The 19,052-nt window shown below is 47.3% G+C and overlaps 1 protein-coding gene across 4 annotated transcripts in view; it reads left to right on the top strand.

Annotated features, from left to right (window-relative positions):
• LOC108632619 (mucin-5AC) overlaps nt 1-19,052 on the top strand; it is a 262,219-nt gene that overhangs the window by 232,963 nt on the left and 10,204 nt on the right. For 2 of the 4 annotated variants that reach the window (XM_026819803.1, XM_026819802.1), the window contains exons 6-13: nt 5,102-7,098; nt 14,030-14,102; nt 14,461-14,501; nt 15,956-16,114; nt 16,422-17,489; nt 17,564-17,682; nt 17,763-17,923; nt 18,108-18,379. In XM_026819803.1, coding sequence (XP_026675604.1) covers nt 5,102-7,098; nt 14,030-14,102; nt 14,461-14,501; nt 15,956-16,114; nt 16,422-17,489; nt 17,564-17,682; nt 17,763-17,923; nt 18,108-18,379 — 3,890 coding nt within the window. Of the gene's footprint in view, nt 1-4,461; nt 4,793-5,101; nt 7,099-14,029; nt 14,103-14,460; nt 14,502-15,955; nt 16,115-16,421; nt 17,490-17,563; nt 17,683-17,762; nt 17,924-18,107; nt 18,380-19,052 lie in introns of those variants that run through there. The other 2 variants (XM_026819805.1, XM_026819804.1) reach the window with 2 other exon arrangements.

Here is a 19,052-nt window from a genome sequence, read left to right as displayed (position 1 = left end):
GTCAGCGTCAATACTTAATTGGATATTTCCTTCTATACTTTTTAGCACGTAGCTATTTATTATTAGCATTATTCTTCCAACGTCTGATTTCTTTTTAATTATAGGAAATGTGTTTTTCTAAGGTACATAAACTTTTGGGATTGACTGTATAGCCAAGACATCCTTAAGTTGTACTTCATCGTAGAGCATTGAATTATTCAAACTTTTAATTGACCAATTGTTGATACTGTAATTATGCTAATGGGACATTATGATATTTAGTGGAATTATTCACTATCGCTGTATGCTGAAATAAGAGAAAATAACGGGAATATAAATCGAAGGGGGCAGCGACTGGACCGAGTGGCTGAAGAGCAGCGTCGAGGTCGACGTAACTGCGAAAATTTGCGCCCACCTAGCCCGGCGCTCACTATAAATCAGTTGAAATTTGTTATGCGCGGCACGCAGATGGTTTTGTTATATGAAAATATGTGCCGCGTAGGGATGGTATAAGTATCCCTCGGTAAAACACATCCCTTATACCCCACGCCCGCCCTCGGGGCCGGGGGCTCGTCTCGCCCCGCTCCTTACCCCAGACAGGCCCGAGGCGTCATGCTGTTCTGCGCTCTCTTTAATTACGCCCCGAAACCGGGACGCGTGACGTATTGCCGTGTGCTGAAAGGGACAAAAAAGGCGACCTCCGCCTTGGACCGCGGTTGATCCGTTCGACCTCGATCAATCGAACCAAAAATCTCCGGACCAATCTCTTGTGTCACGAAAGAACATTCGAGCTGTGACCATCGCAACCTTGACGAGGTTCAAACTTTTGAAGAACCATATAAGTTGAGTTGAAAAAAGAATACGAGAAATACTTTTTACCATTCGTTTCTACCGTCAAAGAGTTTACGACAAACGTCATCGAAATCGCTCTTAACCGGTGTACACTTAAAACTTCCAAAAATAGGGGACGTATATTTCTCACTTAAGGTCACTTACACCAGCGTGGAGGAGGAAACCCGATGGAACGGGACAACGATGTAAGACGCTTCCCGAGCAGGTCCAGCGACGGAAGTAGGAGCCACTTAAAGCGTTAGCCCCGGCAGCGCTAAATATTTTATCAGAATTCGATTGCTTTAAGACGTCAGTCCGCCGAGGGCAGGAGAGCGCTGCTGGCGAGGTGGATGCGAAAAGATAGGGAGGAGAGGGCGAAGTGGTTGACGTAAGGGCAGATAGTTAGCGGAGAAACGGGGAGTTGTATTCCCCAGAGCCGGCGCGATGTCCGAATCGGACAGCTGGCCCAGTCGCAGCGTTCTTTCTTCCGTTTGCGCTGATGCCACGACACGAGTACGCTTTAAAATCCACCCTTCGCTGTGAATAGCGGCTCGACAGAGAACAGAGCCAGCATCGACGGATCCCCTTGGAAATAAAGCCAATTCGTTAGGTTTCTCGAGCTGCTATCCTGTTCAGTGGAATACTATCGTCAATGGTCAGACGATCGTGGCTTCTACTGCTCTGCCGTCATTATATAAAATTTTCTAACGTTTCCTACGACTTCAGAGTTCTCTCATGTTTTCGACGAATATTTCAAGCGGATTTCGTTGTATTTAAAAATTTGCATTGTTTTATTTTGTAAAAATTGTAGTAAGTGAACGTGTAGAGGAAAATAAATTTCGTTTTAATGGGGAATAGCTAGCAGGATATAACTACATCGGACGCATAAATTGTTTGGGATCTGTTCCCTTTGTTCCACAGTTATGTTGCGCCTTCGTTTAAGCGTTTAAGAAGAAGAAGAGAGAAGAGTCTGAGTCGCAAAACTCACGCGAATCCACGTGGTGCCAAGTGGGGTGCATTAGCCAAGTTCCCCATTATCCACGCGTGAGAGACCCCTAAATTATCCGGCATTCGCCTACCGCCGACCTCTCCCGTCCCTTAAACGTCGGCGAGAAAAAGATGTACGAGTTCCTTTCGCGAGAACACCCTTCGTGGTGGCTGCTCGGGCAGAGGAGGTGTGACCGAAGTCATTCTTATCCCTCGGTACACAAAAACAGACGAGTATATGGAGCTGCGTTCATTTCTTAAACAATCCTCTTCATTGAAAATGTTTTCCAATCATAAATCTGAAGACCGACATAATTCCAAACACACCGCTGAGAGTACTGTGATCCTACGGTGATTTATCTAATTGGAATTGTCGAGGGCTGGAAGGACACCAGGACGGTAGCGAGGCAATGCCAAAAGATGAAGAGAGAGAACGTTCAGGACACGGAAGCGAGGACAGAGAGGGAAAGTATACGACGAGGAGCAGGGAGTACCTGAAGAACCATCGGCAAGACGGAGGGGTGATGCTGGGTGTGTAAGTTTGGGCTATCTCCGAGAGCACAGTTCCAAGGAGGCTCCTTTAGACTCCAGTGACGTGACGTCGCCTAATACTCTAATCCCTTCAGCGGAGGCACCATCGTCCGCCTCTGCAGCCTCGTGTTCCTGGGTAACCATCTCCTCTACTACGAACGGCACTTGCTAATTAATTGACGAGTACGGATTTTGAGGTGTCGAGAATCTTCATGTCTACCGGGAGGGTGGGACTGTTATCAGTCAACCCAGACCGAATACCAAACGTATCCTGCTCGAGCCAAGTGCTTGACAGTGTACACTGACTTTTACGTGTGTCTTAATACTTATTTGAACGAATCATCAAACGAAACTTCCCGTGCATTCATTAGTATCGAGAAAATAATCAATTATCGTAATTATATTTGACATATTTGAGATCCTTTTTATCGGATTTTTATCTTCGTGTGAGATTTTTTTTATCAAACGTCATGAGCGTACGTCGCCTGACCAATTTCCGAGAGACCCAGAGACTTTAACAGCGGACGTGACATTTTCCTCGGACGCGAAAACGAAACCAATCTTTCCGCGATACCAGGTCCACGGACGTAGGTACTCGGGGGTCAGGAGAAGGGCTGCTTTCTAATTATTCCCCACAGGCCATAAGGGATGACACGTAATTGGAGGGTGGACGAGGAAGCATTGATCCCTAACTGGAAGGGATTCGAGCTCTTCCTTTCTTGGGCATCAGCCGCGTTTCTCTCTTTCCACCGCTCGTTTAGCTCGCAAACTCTCGAACACCGACTGCCGGACCAATGATCATCGGCCAGCCAGCTGGCCGGTAAAGAAAAGTGATAATGTCTTAAGCCGTCAGTGCGATTTAACTTCCGATTTTAATCAGGGGTGGGAGAGGCATTCTCTTCCCGCGGTCCTTTCTAGGAGTTCGTTGCTCTAAACTCTCCCAGCTTCCCGCGGTCTAAAGGAGGGTTTAGGATTTAAGGAAAGCCCTCTCACTCCCGAGATCCTTGAAAGCTCCCGCTAAGCGCTCGCGCTGATCCCGCTCTTCTTCTTCTTCCTGTACCTCGGCTCTCTGGGTTTATCTAATTCGAGTGCCGGTTTCTCGTTATCGTTCTAAACCGTGCGACCCGCCCGGCTCGGGCGTTGATTGTCGATTGAAAATATATTTTCGCGAGATCGCAAGAGAAAACAGGCTGCCCCGGTCTAGACGAATTCGGCTAGGCGACGTGCACGCTAGGTTTTGTTACATAACGGATCGATAAGTGTCGTCCAAAGATAGCTGCGAACGACTACTCGGCTACGGATGCAGTCAACTCGAGGATAACATGCATTTCTTAAAGACACTAACATTTTGTTCGTATAAATATTTATTATAAAACAATACACACATTACTGTTAACAGTGATGTATTCAATTTCCCAAAGCATTAAATACAAGTTTAAATAATAGTTGCAATTGAATTGTATCGCTCGGCGATGTAATTACCGCTGTAAATGGTGAACGTTACAAGGGATAATCAAAAGGCGATAATTAAATACAGCGACGATCACAAGCCGTTTGCACGTTACTCGCAGTTTAATTCCAATTGAATTGTACGTCGCTCGCTACGCCGAGGCACACCCGATGGCGGAAGACGTAAAAAAAATAGACGGGTCGACCGGAGGTCTCTGGCCGGGACCAAGCTACGGCGGTACTCTCTCAAGGCGGCGAAAGAGGACCAGGTAGCACACGTAGGTCGACAGGGAGACGGACTGGCTCGGCCGGAGAGGGTGGCGACGGGTGCTAAAATGTGGGTGAGTGTAAGGGGCCGAATGTGTACCGGCGCACGTAGCCCAACACACTGAATGGAATACACCTTGGTGTGCATGCACCCCGGGGCCGTGTCCCCTACTACCTCACCTACGTGGGTGGCGAGAGGTGAGAGTGCTCTACGGGGGATGTGCTGAGAGGCCGGGGAATCGCGTTCCGGCTAAAGCTAAAAGGGGGTGGACAGTGCGCAGAACCCGCCCCCACTTTTCGCGGCGAAGCAGAAGACCGCCGGTTGCTCGCGCAAGCTTTCATCCCCTCCGGAGGTCGTTGGAAGATCGCCACCCCCCGACGAACTTAAACATAGTACACAGTAGCTCGCGAGCACCCTGCGCGGAAGGGCACTCCACGCACTTGTGCGACGCAAAAACTGATCCGTTTGCTAGACGTATATATATCGGCTCGGCGGAGGAGCACGCGTGACACTGGTGCGTGAACACGCGAGCGCGCGCTTGTGTATGTCGTTCCAATCGAGTGCGTGCGCGTTTCTAGTAATCGTAGGACGATAACGATATTCGAGAGATACACAGTGTTGTTGTTCGAAGAGAATTGCGATTGCTGACAGATCTCTTTCGCCCGGAAGATCGGAGACGCTGTCAACTGGATGGAAAGGGTCCCAGGACTCGGGGCGATGCCCTCGACGGACCTAGACGACTTTCAGGTGAATTTTCTTGAGAAAACGAGTTTACAATAGGTTAAACGAGAACAGCGAAGAGAAAGTAGAAAAAGGATAGAGATCCGATCGGAGAACACGGGACGGGTGGTCTGAATTGTTTGGAACTGACAGATCTTCTGTTGCCCAGCTAACGGGAATTGATTTCGTTGTATGTCGATCGACGTTGAGCTACCAGCTTGCACTCATTGATCAGACAAAACAAAACAAAACAAAAACAAAAAAAAAATTCACCGCATCCATGCGTCCGCTATGAGAAAGCAGATTTCTTGATCCTCTGGAATTTTTGTGTTCCAGGGTGGAACTGACCAGCGTGCCGGGTGGCCAGAATGCGATGGCTCATCTCAAAAAACGGAAGCTGGAAGCAGAATCTGTCAGCCCCAATCCTAAGCAACCACAGCAGCCGCAACAGCAGCAGCAGCAGCAACAACAACAACAACATTATCAGCAGCAACCGTTGACCAACAAGAAGGCTGCGCAAATCATTCCACAAGAAATGGAGACAGCTGATGCTGCTGCTAAGCGAAGAAGGAAAAGCGTGCGCGACGATGACACCCGCAAATCGCTTGATTCGAATGACGCGAGTAAAAATATACCGTTGCCACAGAAGAAGCGAGCATTCACCGCTGGAAACTCGGGTAGCCCGGCGAGGAAGGCTAGTAAACACTCGGAGGAACCAGAAGACGACGAAACGCTGATCAGAGAAACCGAAGCGGCTTTGAAGAGCCTCTCTGGAAGCTGGCCCGGCCCGAGAGGCTCTTTGTATCATCGAGGCAACTCGGACGAGGACAAATACGAATCGAATTTCGAAAACTTGTTCGAGGAGAAGAAAGAAAATCCTAAACTGTCACCGTCTTCGATGTCGACCTCCTCGAGTACGAGCAACGAGGCTCTGAAAGATGTGATATCGTTCCGCGGCCAACAAGACAGGGGCAGCAAGGCGCAACAGCAGATGAGAGACGCGATGAAACTTCAACAGCATCCGGGCAAAGTGAGAAAAGATTTGGACAGCTTATTGAAATCGGAGAACGAGTGCGGTAACGTTCAAAGCCAAGTGAACAACGTGAACGCGAACGAGCAGGGAAAAATCAGGCCGGTGCCCGTCAGATCGCTGTCGACCAAAGACAGAAACGAGAGGAACGTCATCGGTGCTCACGTGGATGCTCAGGGTCGACAAACGGATAAATACTCTAGATACGATCCGCCCGACTTCAACGAATTGGTCGACGATTCGTCGAACGAATTGGAGATCGACATGTCGGATCCTACCGCTGAGAAAGACGATGCTGACAGGGATAAAATGAACGACAGGGACAGAGACCGCACGTGTAGGAACGGTCAAACTTTGCAAGGGCCTGGGAGACAGCAGCAACAGCACCAACACCATCAGCAGTTGTACTCGAATTATCATAGACAGTACAACGAGAACGGGGCGAAGGTCTCCCCGACCGCAACTACCACCTCCTCTTCTTCGCCTCCGACGAATTCTCCGTTCTCGGCTACGTCGGCGTTCAGGCCACCGAACTCGGATCACTCGAAATCTAATCGCGGTGCATCGGTGTCTGTGGCACCGACGATCCCACCGATGGGTCCGTACCCAGCATCGGCCACCTTCGTCGGGTATCCCGCTGCTGGTCCAGGGCCGACGATGCCAACGCCGCAACCTGTTACTGGGATGTCGCCCACCGCCGAAGACAAACACGCCAACTCGGTGTCGCTGTTGCAGTTGAAATCGTCGAAGGAGGAGACGCATCACGTGACGAGGCACGAAGTACCACCGAACACCGTGACGAGCAATAAGAGTCCCACCGGCAGTATGCCCGCGGTCACTAGCCCTGATTCCTCGAAACAGTATACGATTCTTCAGCCGGCTGGTATCGGCTCCAGAGCCGCCAGTGCCATTCAGGACATAGCCAGAGAGGGAGTGGTCAGTGTGACAGCTGTCAGCAGTTCTAGCACGAGCAACAACAGCTCGCCGAACGGTATCAACAGTAGCAACAGTAACAGTGGCAGCAACGTATCGAGCAAAACTACGAGCAGCAACGGTAGTGGTAACGCGAGCAACACTAATTCGAGCAACAACGTAAACGGGAGCAGCGCGACGAACAGTATCGCCGTGACTCCGGTTTCGACCAGTACAACGACGTCCAGCCCTACGACCGGTGCCGCCGCGTCATCTGTAGCTGGTACGAGTACGGGGCAGCAGGAGAATGTGATGAAAATGCCGGAAAGGTCCGGCACCTTCGACTCAAACAGGCCGGGAATGTCCATGTCTCCGTCCAGTCTCAGCAGAGGTGAGAATTCCAATGTCCTGTCTCGTATAAGTACCGTAATCTCATTGGAATTTACGAGATGCTGCATCGGTTATTCTTACGGGCTGTCCTCTATCATGGATTCCCGTGGAATGATTCAAGGATCATTCGGAACAGACCGCGTAACGTTGGCTCGCGTAACCCGTCGAGACTTTAACGACTGCAAATATACGAACGGCATTTTATCTTATTTCGTGGTCCGTGAGGACCTCGCTACGAAAATGGAACCGCGCTGGAGGCATTCGTGAAATCATTGATAAAGCCGAACGCTCGTGCCAGTGGGGTTACTGTCCGTGCGTTACGCGAAAGGGGGACAAAAGGCATTTTCGACTCGGGTCTCCCGCCTGCTGTACTCTTCCTCCACTGACAACGTTTCTCTATCTCGCGCGCACACATACTCTCTCGCTGTCTCGTGCTTTCTCTATGAAGTTAGGGGAGTTAGGGTAGCACGGAAAATCAATAATTACGAAGCGAGGGGCGATGACTCAAATGGTGAAATCAAGGTCTCTCAAAGTAAAGTTATTCTCCGTATCCTCTGCTACAGCCACTTTGTCTTCGTCTTTGCCGAAGCTTTGAAACTATTCGCTTGATCACGGAGGTACGCGTTGCGATGCGATCATCGCAATGATTGACAACACGCGGCGAAACTTGAACTTAATACATTCGTCCGCGCACATACTCTTTATAGTTCCGTGCTTTAAGCCGGTGCCATTTATGTAGATATTTTGTCCCTATTTCCCTATCACTTTTCTCTAAACTGAGCTATTTGTTTATTCTAATTTTCGTTCGATCTCCGTATTCGAGATCATTTTTAATATTCTTTCCATTCTTAAAATAGTTATATTCCACACTGCTTGTATATTATAATATACACAAGTTTTATTTAACTTTAATTGTCCTAATCTTATAGAATTAAATTCCCCATTCATTATTTTCTGCAAGATAGCGTACTTAAATGTACGTTGTGTGAAAAAATGTTATCAACAGTCATATGAAGTTTAGTTTGTCATCTGAATTGAATCACTGAAGGGATCAATTGAGATAAACTGAACGATGAAAAAGGGAAAGAGGAAAAACAGGGAAAACTCCCTGCGCACCAATGGGGGAGTTGTTCCATGGTGTGACAGGTGGGGAGCTCGAGTGCATTCCTGAGTCTTAGGGCAGCTATGACACGATGTGCCTAGGCGGGGAAATTTGGGGTTGATACCACGTCATACGTATAAGCCGCAGCTGTCAGCAGCTAGAAACGTGACTAGCATCCCAGCCATACCGCCGCTACCTTATTACCACCGTGCGGCTCTGCTGCCTGTCCTCATTATCCCCTTACCGTTTTCTCCGGCTGAAGCTGCGGAGATGAACAGTTCAAAAATTCAATCTTCGTTGTTCCGTGTCACCATGAAAATTGGCGCAGACGGTTTCGAGATATAGAGACGATTTTTAACGACATTCATCGATAAGCTTTATCTACTGCCCAGATATATCGACTTCTTCTTAACATTTCTTTTTAATTCGAGTATACGAAATTCATTTATCTGTTCTTTTCAATTAATCAGCTCCGTTATCTATTATAAAAATTGCACGGGCATAAGAAATATTTTATGGACTGAGTAAAAAAATTCTCGTGCGCCTTGTAATATTCGCGGTCGAAAAATGTCGCCGGCACCTGTCAATCTTGTCGTGGACGGTCGATCGCGAATAGATCCGTGGACGTAGATAGGGGCTGGGCAATTCAGCTGGACGGAAATCTCGGCGAATAAACGGTGGGCTGTGATAAGTGGGCACGATTAATCGCATACTTACAAGCGTGACGGAGGTAGTACAGGCGTGCCGGACCCCACCGCACCGCATCGACAGCGCAATACAGTTTTAATCGCAGGCTCATTCCCGAGGCACTCGATTTAGCGACAGGATCGCGTGCGCGCGCCTCACTCCTTCCTTCCTCGCATTTTTTTCTTTTTTACCTCCGTCTCTCTTTTTTATATTCCTCCTTCCTTTTTTACTCGACACCCCGGCGACGCACACGCGGCGTGGCGCGGCACGGCGTGGCTCGGCAGCGCGGCGTGAGAGCGTGTTGACACGCCATAAAACCGCTATCGGGAAATCCGTCGGCCGCAAAAACCACCCTTTCCGCGTTGAAACCGCGCGCGGCAGCCAGGCAGGCAGGCAGGGTTGCCCTGGCTAATAAAAAAATAAACTGCCCTGTAACTCAATTTTACGCTGCCTTTGCGACCGCACGCATAAAAAGGACCTTTACTCGCGCGCAGGGGCTCTACCCTCGACGCGTTACGGCCGCGCTACGCCGTGTGTAAATACGGAATACCCCGTGATTGTTCCCGGAGCTGTTCTCTTCTTTTAGAATGCTTCACCTCATACTTGGTGCGCTCTAAGATCCCGTTCTAAGTCCGACAACAATTCGCGATTTACTCGGCCCATATAATTATCTCATACGATCGCGTTTGACATCTGAACTATGAACCTACTCAGTCTCTATTATTACTTTATTGATCCTTGGCTTTCGTCAGAGTTTAAATTTATTTAAGACAGTATCGAGCTCGAAGATATTTTCCTTACGCGCTCACCCTCCTTCGACGATTAAAAGAAGCCGGCGACGATGTCACCCTAGTATCGGTTGATTAAAATAAATATGCGCTTCTTTAGTCGCTGCTGCCATGCATGTACATTCAAGCCTGTCCATCGATTAATTATACGAACGCGTATGTACGTTTAACGGCAGTCTCAATCGACGAGGGCGGCCCCGATTTCGGCACGTTTGCACACGGTGAGCAGAAAAATACGACGAACAGAGAGAGAACGAGGAAGGGGAGGATAAGTGTAGGAAAGATGCGAAAGAAGAATTCGGCACGCGTCGCGTCGTGCAGCGGGCCGAATGAATAAAACAATCCTGGTGTTTATGTACACCTCTGGCCCTACCGCGGTGACCCTCACGTGAAATGGCAACAAAATAACAGAATTACACACTCGGCCACGGCGGCCTCCACCCTCGCACGCTGCCGTTCACCGCTCCTCTCATCCTCGTTCTCACCCCTTGGATCTCGTCCTCTCTTTCCTCTTTTCCTCTGACCCGCTCACGCCATCCCGTCACGGGATCCCGTAGAAAAAGATACGGCGATAGAACGTGGCTCCATGACGGAGCGCTACAGAAAGAGGATGGAAAAAAAAGCGAAGAGAGGTCTGACCGACTCGTTACAAGTCTATTCAGAGATCCGGAAAGAACAGCGTGTGCCGGTATTCATTTTGTTGACCGGAACCATTATCTGCCCCTTCGTTCCTCCCTTCTATCTCCCTCTTTCTTGCCCGTTCTTTTTTATGGAGCTTAGGCGCCGGCCGCCGGCCGTTTTAAAACCTTACGGCTAATTTATTAATCCTGCCAGCGGTCGACCGCTCTCGCCCTCATTTACCCGTTTTTTAACCAGCCGCTAATTAAAAAGCACACGGAATCCCATTCATCGTTCTTCGCTAGTTCCCAACTTAGAATTATTGAAATACAAAAAAACAATAGAAGGCGTTGATAATGTTTAGACGGAACGGATCATGTGGAATTAGAGTATTCAATTTTTAGTCGAGAACGACTCGAGCCATGTCTGACTACATAATGCCTTATACTACTTAACACAGTAACAAAAGTTACGCTCGTGCTTTGTAATTATTTTATTTAAAACGGAGACTATGTACCTTTACTAATTATAACTCTGACGAGATACTCATTCACAATGCATACCATCTCTGTAACTACCAACCATTTTCCACTTGTACGGGCATTCCATCTCCGCCATGAAATATTAGAAAAAACCTGTAGTATTCGCGGGTCAAAAGCGAGATTCGTACATTTTTTCATTCCGTTAATATCTACCGCCTGGGTTCTCATGTTCCAATGCCAGCATGAAACAGGAACGCCGCGTGTTTCATCTCGCGTTTCTCCGGTCCCGCGAATAAAGTATGTCGCTAATGAGGTCACGTATCGTAATCCAATTTAGCAGGAAAGGTGGACCTGGCCTAAGCGCAGGGATCGACTCTTTCAGTCTCTTTCTCGGACGCGAAATGACGGTCTGATGAAGTTTCTCAGGCGGGGGCGTAGTGGCGGCCGTTTCGTGGCTAGGGTATAGCACACGGTTGGCCAGGGAAACGGAGTCGGCGCGGCCCGGCGGAGGATTAGTGCACGACAAAGTTTATAAAAGTGCGCTCACTCCATGGGAAGCCCACGCAACTAACCTAAAGCTGGCCTCCCCTTAAGGTTCGTTCCTTCGGAATCCCTTTTCCGAAACCCCTCCGCACGCGTGACGAACGTACCTATGCTACGGCACGTCATCGCGGAGCTTTTCGCGTTAAGAAACGTCGAATCAATGGGAATTAACCCTGAAAGGGACGAAATGAATTAATACGTTAGATTAGAGTTATAGGATTCTTATATTTCTTCTCAGCTTGGGAAAAATCAGTATGAGAAGAATGCGACATAGGAAATAAATGTTTATCTATATACTTTATGTTACATAGTAAATTACGTATATGTAATAGTAATCCAATTATCTGATACGACAGAAAATAAATGTGTATAAAGAACAATCTCGCTGAGGAAACTTGACTGAACTGGAGTGACACGATCTTCGACGTATATTATAAATAATTGCAAACGCAATTTTATCGCGACCGACGAACTCTCATCAAAGTTATAGTGTGCGGTGTTAACTAGGAGTGAAAGCGGTCCTCGGCGAGGACCTATTACACGTATCACGGGGTCTAATTACCAGAATTATAGTTTTCACCGAACCTGTGAACCCAGCACCGTGAAACCCGAGCGTTAATCTCATCTTAATCGGCGTACAGAAAAGAATTGTTCGGTGAAAAATTGTTAAAATCAACACCGCGGTATGAGGCGGCGGGAGCTCGGTCTCATCCTAAGCGATATTGGTACTTCTGGGCCGTATAGAGCGGTACTGGAAACCTGTAATTGTCTGGTCACGCGAGGTCACCCTGAGAACACGAACGCGATTATACGTGACGTGCGCCATACCAGCCATTAAGTTACAGCCAGCGCACGACAGATGGTACAGGTTGCTTGAGCATGCCCCCGATGCAATTTCGTGACAGCGTGCAAGAACACTAAGAATCAAGGGGGAGAAAAACAGTGTAGGAGGAAAAAAATTTCTCAAAGTTTCAGGACATTAATTTCACCTGCGACGCGCTATCGCCCGGACAATACGGATTACCGGGATCTTAAATTATTTTGCGAAAGAGTTTATACAGACTCGAAACGTGTTATCAGTGTTATTCTAGTGTGCGCTATTGATTAGTATGAATTGCATTTTTATTTGGGAAGATGCTAAGCGTGCTGCACGTTTCGCAGGAGACTGACATTTTCATTCCGTGATAACCGACGATAATGTGAGACCGTTTGCTCCGCGCGGGGCGGTTTAGGTCTAACGGATACGCGGTACTAATCCCCGAAGCTTAGGTGCGGGACAGAGAAATCCCGGCGGTTATTCGCGAACGCGTAACTCGTGTGACAAGACCCCCGGATATCACCACTGGCCGCAGCCTGTCCGTTTTCATTTAAACTTTCCCGAACTTTTAAAACGGTATTGCTGCGTTAAACGACAGAGTTATTACTGATATCCTTGAACACAATATTAACACGAGCTAAAATTTCTTTTCCCATTGCAATTCCCTTAAATACGTTTTGAACGGTCACTGTAATATTTATGTGACAAGAAACCATGTGTTCTCGATTGCCTAAATGCAGAAGATCCAATACAGTGTAGGAGAATTTAAAATAGAAATATCCAGCAATAAGCGGCTGGTTTATTTACCAGGTTCAACGATCCGAGCAAGGAACACATGAAGTATACATGAATATCGGGAAACTTGAAACACACCAGTTTCTACGACGATGCACGGTGTCGGATACAGAGCTTGTCATCCATCCCATGGTTAATTCTCGTTGAATTCCGTGCACGGCTGTAGATACTCGGAAAAATATCTCCTGTCGGGCTTTTCCTTTGATTTATTAAAAATTCTTGGTTTTATTAGTAGTAATTACTTTGCATTTCTGATTACTTCGGTATAAAAGTAATTTAAAAAAAATTACACACACCTTCCATCTCTATTGTAACAAACTTCTATATGCAATATTAAATACCATAATAAAAATAATTCCCGACTAATAAAGAAATTAAAATAAAAGTACAACTTCTAATATCAAATGTCCGCTACAATTGACGACGAACCGAAGACATTATCGAAAAACCAGTGCCGAGGGGGAGCGTTTCACATTCCCTTTACAAAAAGGCTGCGGCCTGTCAACACACCAATGTTTCCGCTTAAAATATTGATTCCCGAGGTTCGTTCGATTACCAAAGCGAAAGTGAACGTTCGAACGCGAGACCCAGCCCGGTGTTATAAAAACGAAGCGCGGTAATAATACTTTCCCGTCGTATTCACGTCGTTTCACGCCACGAATTCGTAATTCATCCACGTTCAAACGCTGGTCGTTGCAATCATTAAACGGACGAGTCTCGATTTTCTCGATATTACAATTACGCGTTGCGTAATCGATATTAATTAAACGGCATAATACCGTCGATTCGAAATGGATGCGTGAATTGAAACTGACGTGCCTTATCGCATCAATTGTCGACAATTACCTTGAAATAATTCCCACAATTTTTTGAACTTTACTACCAATAGAATTGACATTTTGCTTTTGCAATTTTTGCAAATTGAAACAGAATGGAAACACTGTTTACCCTGAATGAATAAAAAGATAAAGCGTTTTAATATTCTATTTCAGTAATTTTATTATAACAATTAACAATTTTACACTCTTTACAAAACACGTTGCAAGGGTTAATCAACCTGTACGAAATCTGACCGTTCGCCGTGGCTTGATTTGTTACAGAGGGCAACAAGTGCCCGACCCCAGGCTGCACGGGGCAGGGTCACGTGACCGGACTCTACTCTCACCACCGCAGGTAAGCAATTATCGGTAATTAACCTGTGCTCTGCACTTTGGCCTGGTCGATTAGACACCTACACGCTGCGACACCGGCGAAACGGTGTGCCAACATTGGGCAGATCTATTTGGCATATCGTTACCGAATCATGTATGCATTGGGGAATAGATAATCAACGTAGGAAACATATCGATCACCTTATACTGACTAAAACTTGAAATATTGTGTAATTTTCTCCTGAACGTTGGAATAGATATTTCATTCTCATCTTAACTGCAATTATATGTGTTCTGTTAATTGAGTCAGCTACCAGACGTTGCAACACTTAATATATTATTTAACAGCTATATTTCATAATTGAATAATGTGATTCCAGCCTATCCGGTTGTCCACGAAAGGATAAACTGACGCCAGAGAGTAAGTAATCGCCGATCGGCGCCACGATTGTTACTTCTTATCGTAGTTACATAGATGCATCTTCTTTTTGCGAGACTGCCTTTTTCACGCGATACAGGGCAAGGGAGTGGCGAGTGAACGAGCGTGAACGACTGTAATTATTTTCCAGCGGTAGCAGGTTTCTTTTAATCGGGCCACGATCTCTAGAAGCTCGCGACGCGATCGAAATTTGCGTTCCGAACCGACTCTCACGGCTGAACAAACTTTTTCGTTTTACACCGGGAAAAATTCCATTTGCGGCAAGACTGAAAATCTGAATTAAATAAATAGAGAGTATAAAACGAGATATACAATAACTGACGATTTCGATAGTGTATTTAATTTAATTTTTCACGTTGCGATATAGTCGAACTAATGAAAAGAATACGGGCTCGTTGAAACCGTGTCCGGCCTATGTGTGTCTATGTGTCTGTCTGTTTATATTCTTTGTGCTTTTTCGTTTGCGGGGTAGAGAGCTTTATTCATTGCGTTTTTCACTTCCGTCTTGATTTATACCGTTCTGTTTGTAGTTTAATCAATAGTTAGAGAATTATCACCACACTTGAACTTGGTTATTTGGTTGGCCGTACCTACGAACATCTGGAGAACTCGAGACACGGGGCGGCGGTGCGGGGCCAGCATGATATTATACATTATCCCATAATATATGCGTGATGCGCGCAAGCCGGGTCCGAACGGTGGATCTTGTGCGATTGAGTATAATTGGACCGGGACGGCGATCGCCACACTCTTGTGACACGGTCCCCATTCATCAGACGAACGACCCCTTTGTCGAATCAATACGTTTCACCCAATGAAACGATCTTGGCTATTCAGTGTTATAACTATTTTTCACTACCAACGAAATAGTCACGATTTATCAATGAAATCAAAACACAGAAGAATCTCGTCACGGCACACAAAAGTCGCAAGTTGTTTTATAATTTTGTCACTCGATCGATTATGTCTGTTACTTGAGTTTCTCTCTACCCGCTCGGTATACTTAATTGTACACATTTGATTTGTATTTTATCCCGTGACATTGTGTACCCCCATCTATATCTGTCTCTGTCTCTCTTCGTTTTTCTTTCTCTATATTCTGTTCTGTCCTCCGTTTCTCTTTATTATACACAACATCTTTCGTTCATCGGTGGAGACAAGCCGACGCGAGAATCGTCGCCGTACGAAACGGACCGTGTTATCGACAATAATAATAATAATAATAATAATGATTATACTCAACGCATAAGAGAGAGTCGAATTAAAATTTGAACTCGATTCTGCCGATCGCATCTTGGTGTGAGTGCGTCTACGTATGCGTGGCCTCTAATTTAATTATCGTTCGATAGATAATAAATATAAACGAAAAGAATTTTGTCAGAGGAAGCGGAATGACTCGCTCTGTAATTACGCCACGTGTCTCTGGGTTCTCGTAGTTCTGGCGATGCATGAGACTATTTTGAAATGCCCGACGCCTGGTTGCAACGGCCGTGGCCATGTCAGCTCGAATCGGAACACGCACAGGAGTTTGTCCGGATGTCCAATTGCAGCGGCCAATAAGCAAGCCGCACGCGAGGCGCGACATAAGGCTCAAGGTAAGGCGAACGATAGGCCTCCAGACGTGCCCGGAATTCGCCCGAAAAAATCCACGCGTCGAGCTGTCCTTTAATTATAATTTCGTTCAAAGAAATCTTCCCGATCCCAACCTGCTATTATATTGTAGACAATGTGGTGATACATTCAATCGTTGTTATCGCCCCTCATATTTTTTCATTCGCATAAGCATAATTACGCGAGACTTATAAACTTAGCATGATTCTTGTAATGCTGCTCGGATTATAATCTATATTACGACAGCAAGGAGGCATTAGTCTAAGTCTAAGCGTTGTGTTCTCGCAACAGTGTCTGGGATTCCGCCAGAGTATATAAGTACGAACCTGTTACCACCGTCAATGGACAGCAAGAGCTATTCCCAGTACGGGTCCTCGGGTCAGGACACGAAACCGGTGTTAAGCAGCCTGACCTACGACTACTACTCGACGACAAAGAGCACGGGGATCAACGTAAAACCTCCGAAAACTCCCGAGGAGAGTCCCTCGTCCCGTACGAGCAAAGTGGTCCCTAAAACCGAGAACATGACGAGCGGTAGTTGCTGCAACACTCTGCCGACAAGAGGCCAGAGCACGTCCGACCTGTTAGTGCCCAAGTCGGAGGACGCCGGCTCGTGTCGCGTTAATTCACCCCCGCCACCGCCGCCGCCCACAGTGCGGCCGACTTATGACTCGTACATGAATCAAGACTCGAACTCCTCGTCGTTGTCGTCGATGGACGCGATGGGCTCAAGGGGAACCATCGGAGCGACGATACATCATCCGAGTCAGCACCCGACGCACCACGTCTTGCCCATGCAACCGACAGTGGCTTATCCCATGCCAATGGTCGAAGACACTAGGATGAGTCATCAGATGTCTCAGAGATCTCCTTACGAGCCGGCTATGATGGCCGCAGCGGCGGCGGCTGCTGCTGCGGCCACCACCAGCGAGGAATTGTACCATCACAGATCCGCGGAACACGCGAGGGCGTACATGCACCCTGGCGCGAGCAACATCGCGCGGCCGGTCGTCACCTACTCGAACGAGATCGCGAACGCAAGAGGTTACGAAAATGCGGTAGTCAGCGCGGCTAATCACCGACCGTACGACCCTGGCACCACGTCCGCGTACGAGAGATACGATACCCAGAATTGTGCACCTATTCAGTCGCAACAGCAGCAGCAACAGCAACAACAGCAACAGCAACAGCAGCAGCAACAGCTGCATTCTAGGACGAACATGTATTACCTGGGACAGACTGGAATGACACCGGAGGAACAGGAACGAGTGTATCATCAAGAGGCTGCGGCTGCTGCTCAACAGCATCAGATGGCGATGGCTGCTGCCACCGCAGCTGGAATGATGAAGACCGAGGATGGTGAGCTCTCGTTCCGTTCCGATCTTAATTAATTATTATATGAAACACTTGGTAAATGATGTTATATCTTTCAGTAAAATGTGTCACAGTGGCGCAAGTGCAGCAAATGCAAAAGCCTGGTGGCCCTCCGACATCACCCGGTGGCTCTGTAATGGACCTGTCCACCTCCAGCGTCACGTCGACGAGTCCTCAGGTGAACATTTATTCCAGAAGTCGGAATAATTGCGTGATATCAAAAATGTTCTTAATTAAACTTAATGATAATTGTTGTAGGCGCCACCGTATGGTTCCAACAGCCTCAGTCCTCAATACGGCGGTGGACAGACAGTAGGAGGGAGTCCTCAAGCTGCAGCGAGTCCGCATCTGACTGCTAGCCCTCAGGTTCCCAGCCCGCAAGGACAGACCCTCGATCTCAGCGTGAACAGGCTTCACAGGTGATCAACACCTAATTCCTATTTCTTTTTTAATAAGTAACTTTTCATGTTTTTAAAAATAAATATTCAAGAAGCTTTTTAATCAGTGATATTTTCGTCTCAATAAAAGGAAAATAAAATAAGAAAGTGGAATGCGAAATGAGGGTGTAATATTAAATCGTGGATCATCTTCGTCTGATTATAGCGGCGCGCCGAGTCCCCAATACCCAACCGGCCACGGGGAGGCTGTGGCGGTTCCCGTTGGACCCGGATTCCCGGCGCCCAGACCAATCGAGGAGCAAACCGAGCCCGTTGACTTCTCGACGGCGAACGAGCCGGTCAATTTCAGCGGGGGTCCTGGGATCAGGCCTGTGCCAGGCTTCCCACCACCCGGTGTGCACGTCACGGCTTATAGTCGAGAAAGCACCCCCGACAGCGGGGGTTCCCACTACATGGACGCCTACCGCGATCCCACCGGTAAGCTTTCACTGTTTATCGTCTAACTTATTGCATAATTCGTCATTCTTTTCACGAACCTGCTTCGTGACTCGCGACTCAATTCCGTTTTCCGAACGTTTAATTCATTCACTGACACTCGTTAGCTTGCCAGCATGGACGGTTTTCTAAAAATTAAACGGTACATTTTCTTTTTTATTCCTCGGTTATCGAAAAATATTCCACCCACGTTAGGATCTAATAAGAAAATTCAATTAGACTCCTACTTCCATTCATCGTTGCATAACAACGGGAAACTGTTACACGCGCTAACTAGAAACATCGAAACAAATTATCTGAACAAGCATTGCGTCAAATAAACGGAATGGTAAATGTAACAGAGCGTATCTTCTGCGTTCTAAATTCCAACGTACGTACCTACGGATAAAGGTACTTGAAACATACGCGACGTGCCGCTACACTGGGTCGTGTGTAACGTCGTGTACAGCGGTGGGAGGGCAGGTGTGCAGCGAAGAGATGCGTGAACGAGAGGGATACGGAGAAAGAACAAAGAGCTCGACGCCCTCGGGGGTGGTCGGTCGGTTGGGAGAGATGAACGATAGAGAGAACGATACGCGGTTACAACCGTCGAACAAAAATTCGGCAGAACAGTACACGACTGCCATAATAGGCACCTATGGTCCCGACTCTCATT

This window comes from Ceratina calcarata, unplaced genomic scaffold, assembly GCF_001652005.2.
Source record: "Ceratina calcarata isolate Rehan_Ccalc_2016 unplaced genomic scaffold, ASM165200v1 scaffold162.2, whole genome shotgun sequence".
NCBI lineage: Eukaryota > Metazoa > Arthropoda > Insecta > Hymenoptera > Apidae > Ceratina > Ceratina calcarata.
Note: the sequence above shows the minus strand (reverse complement) of the source record. Positions and strands in the feature narration are given on the sequence as shown.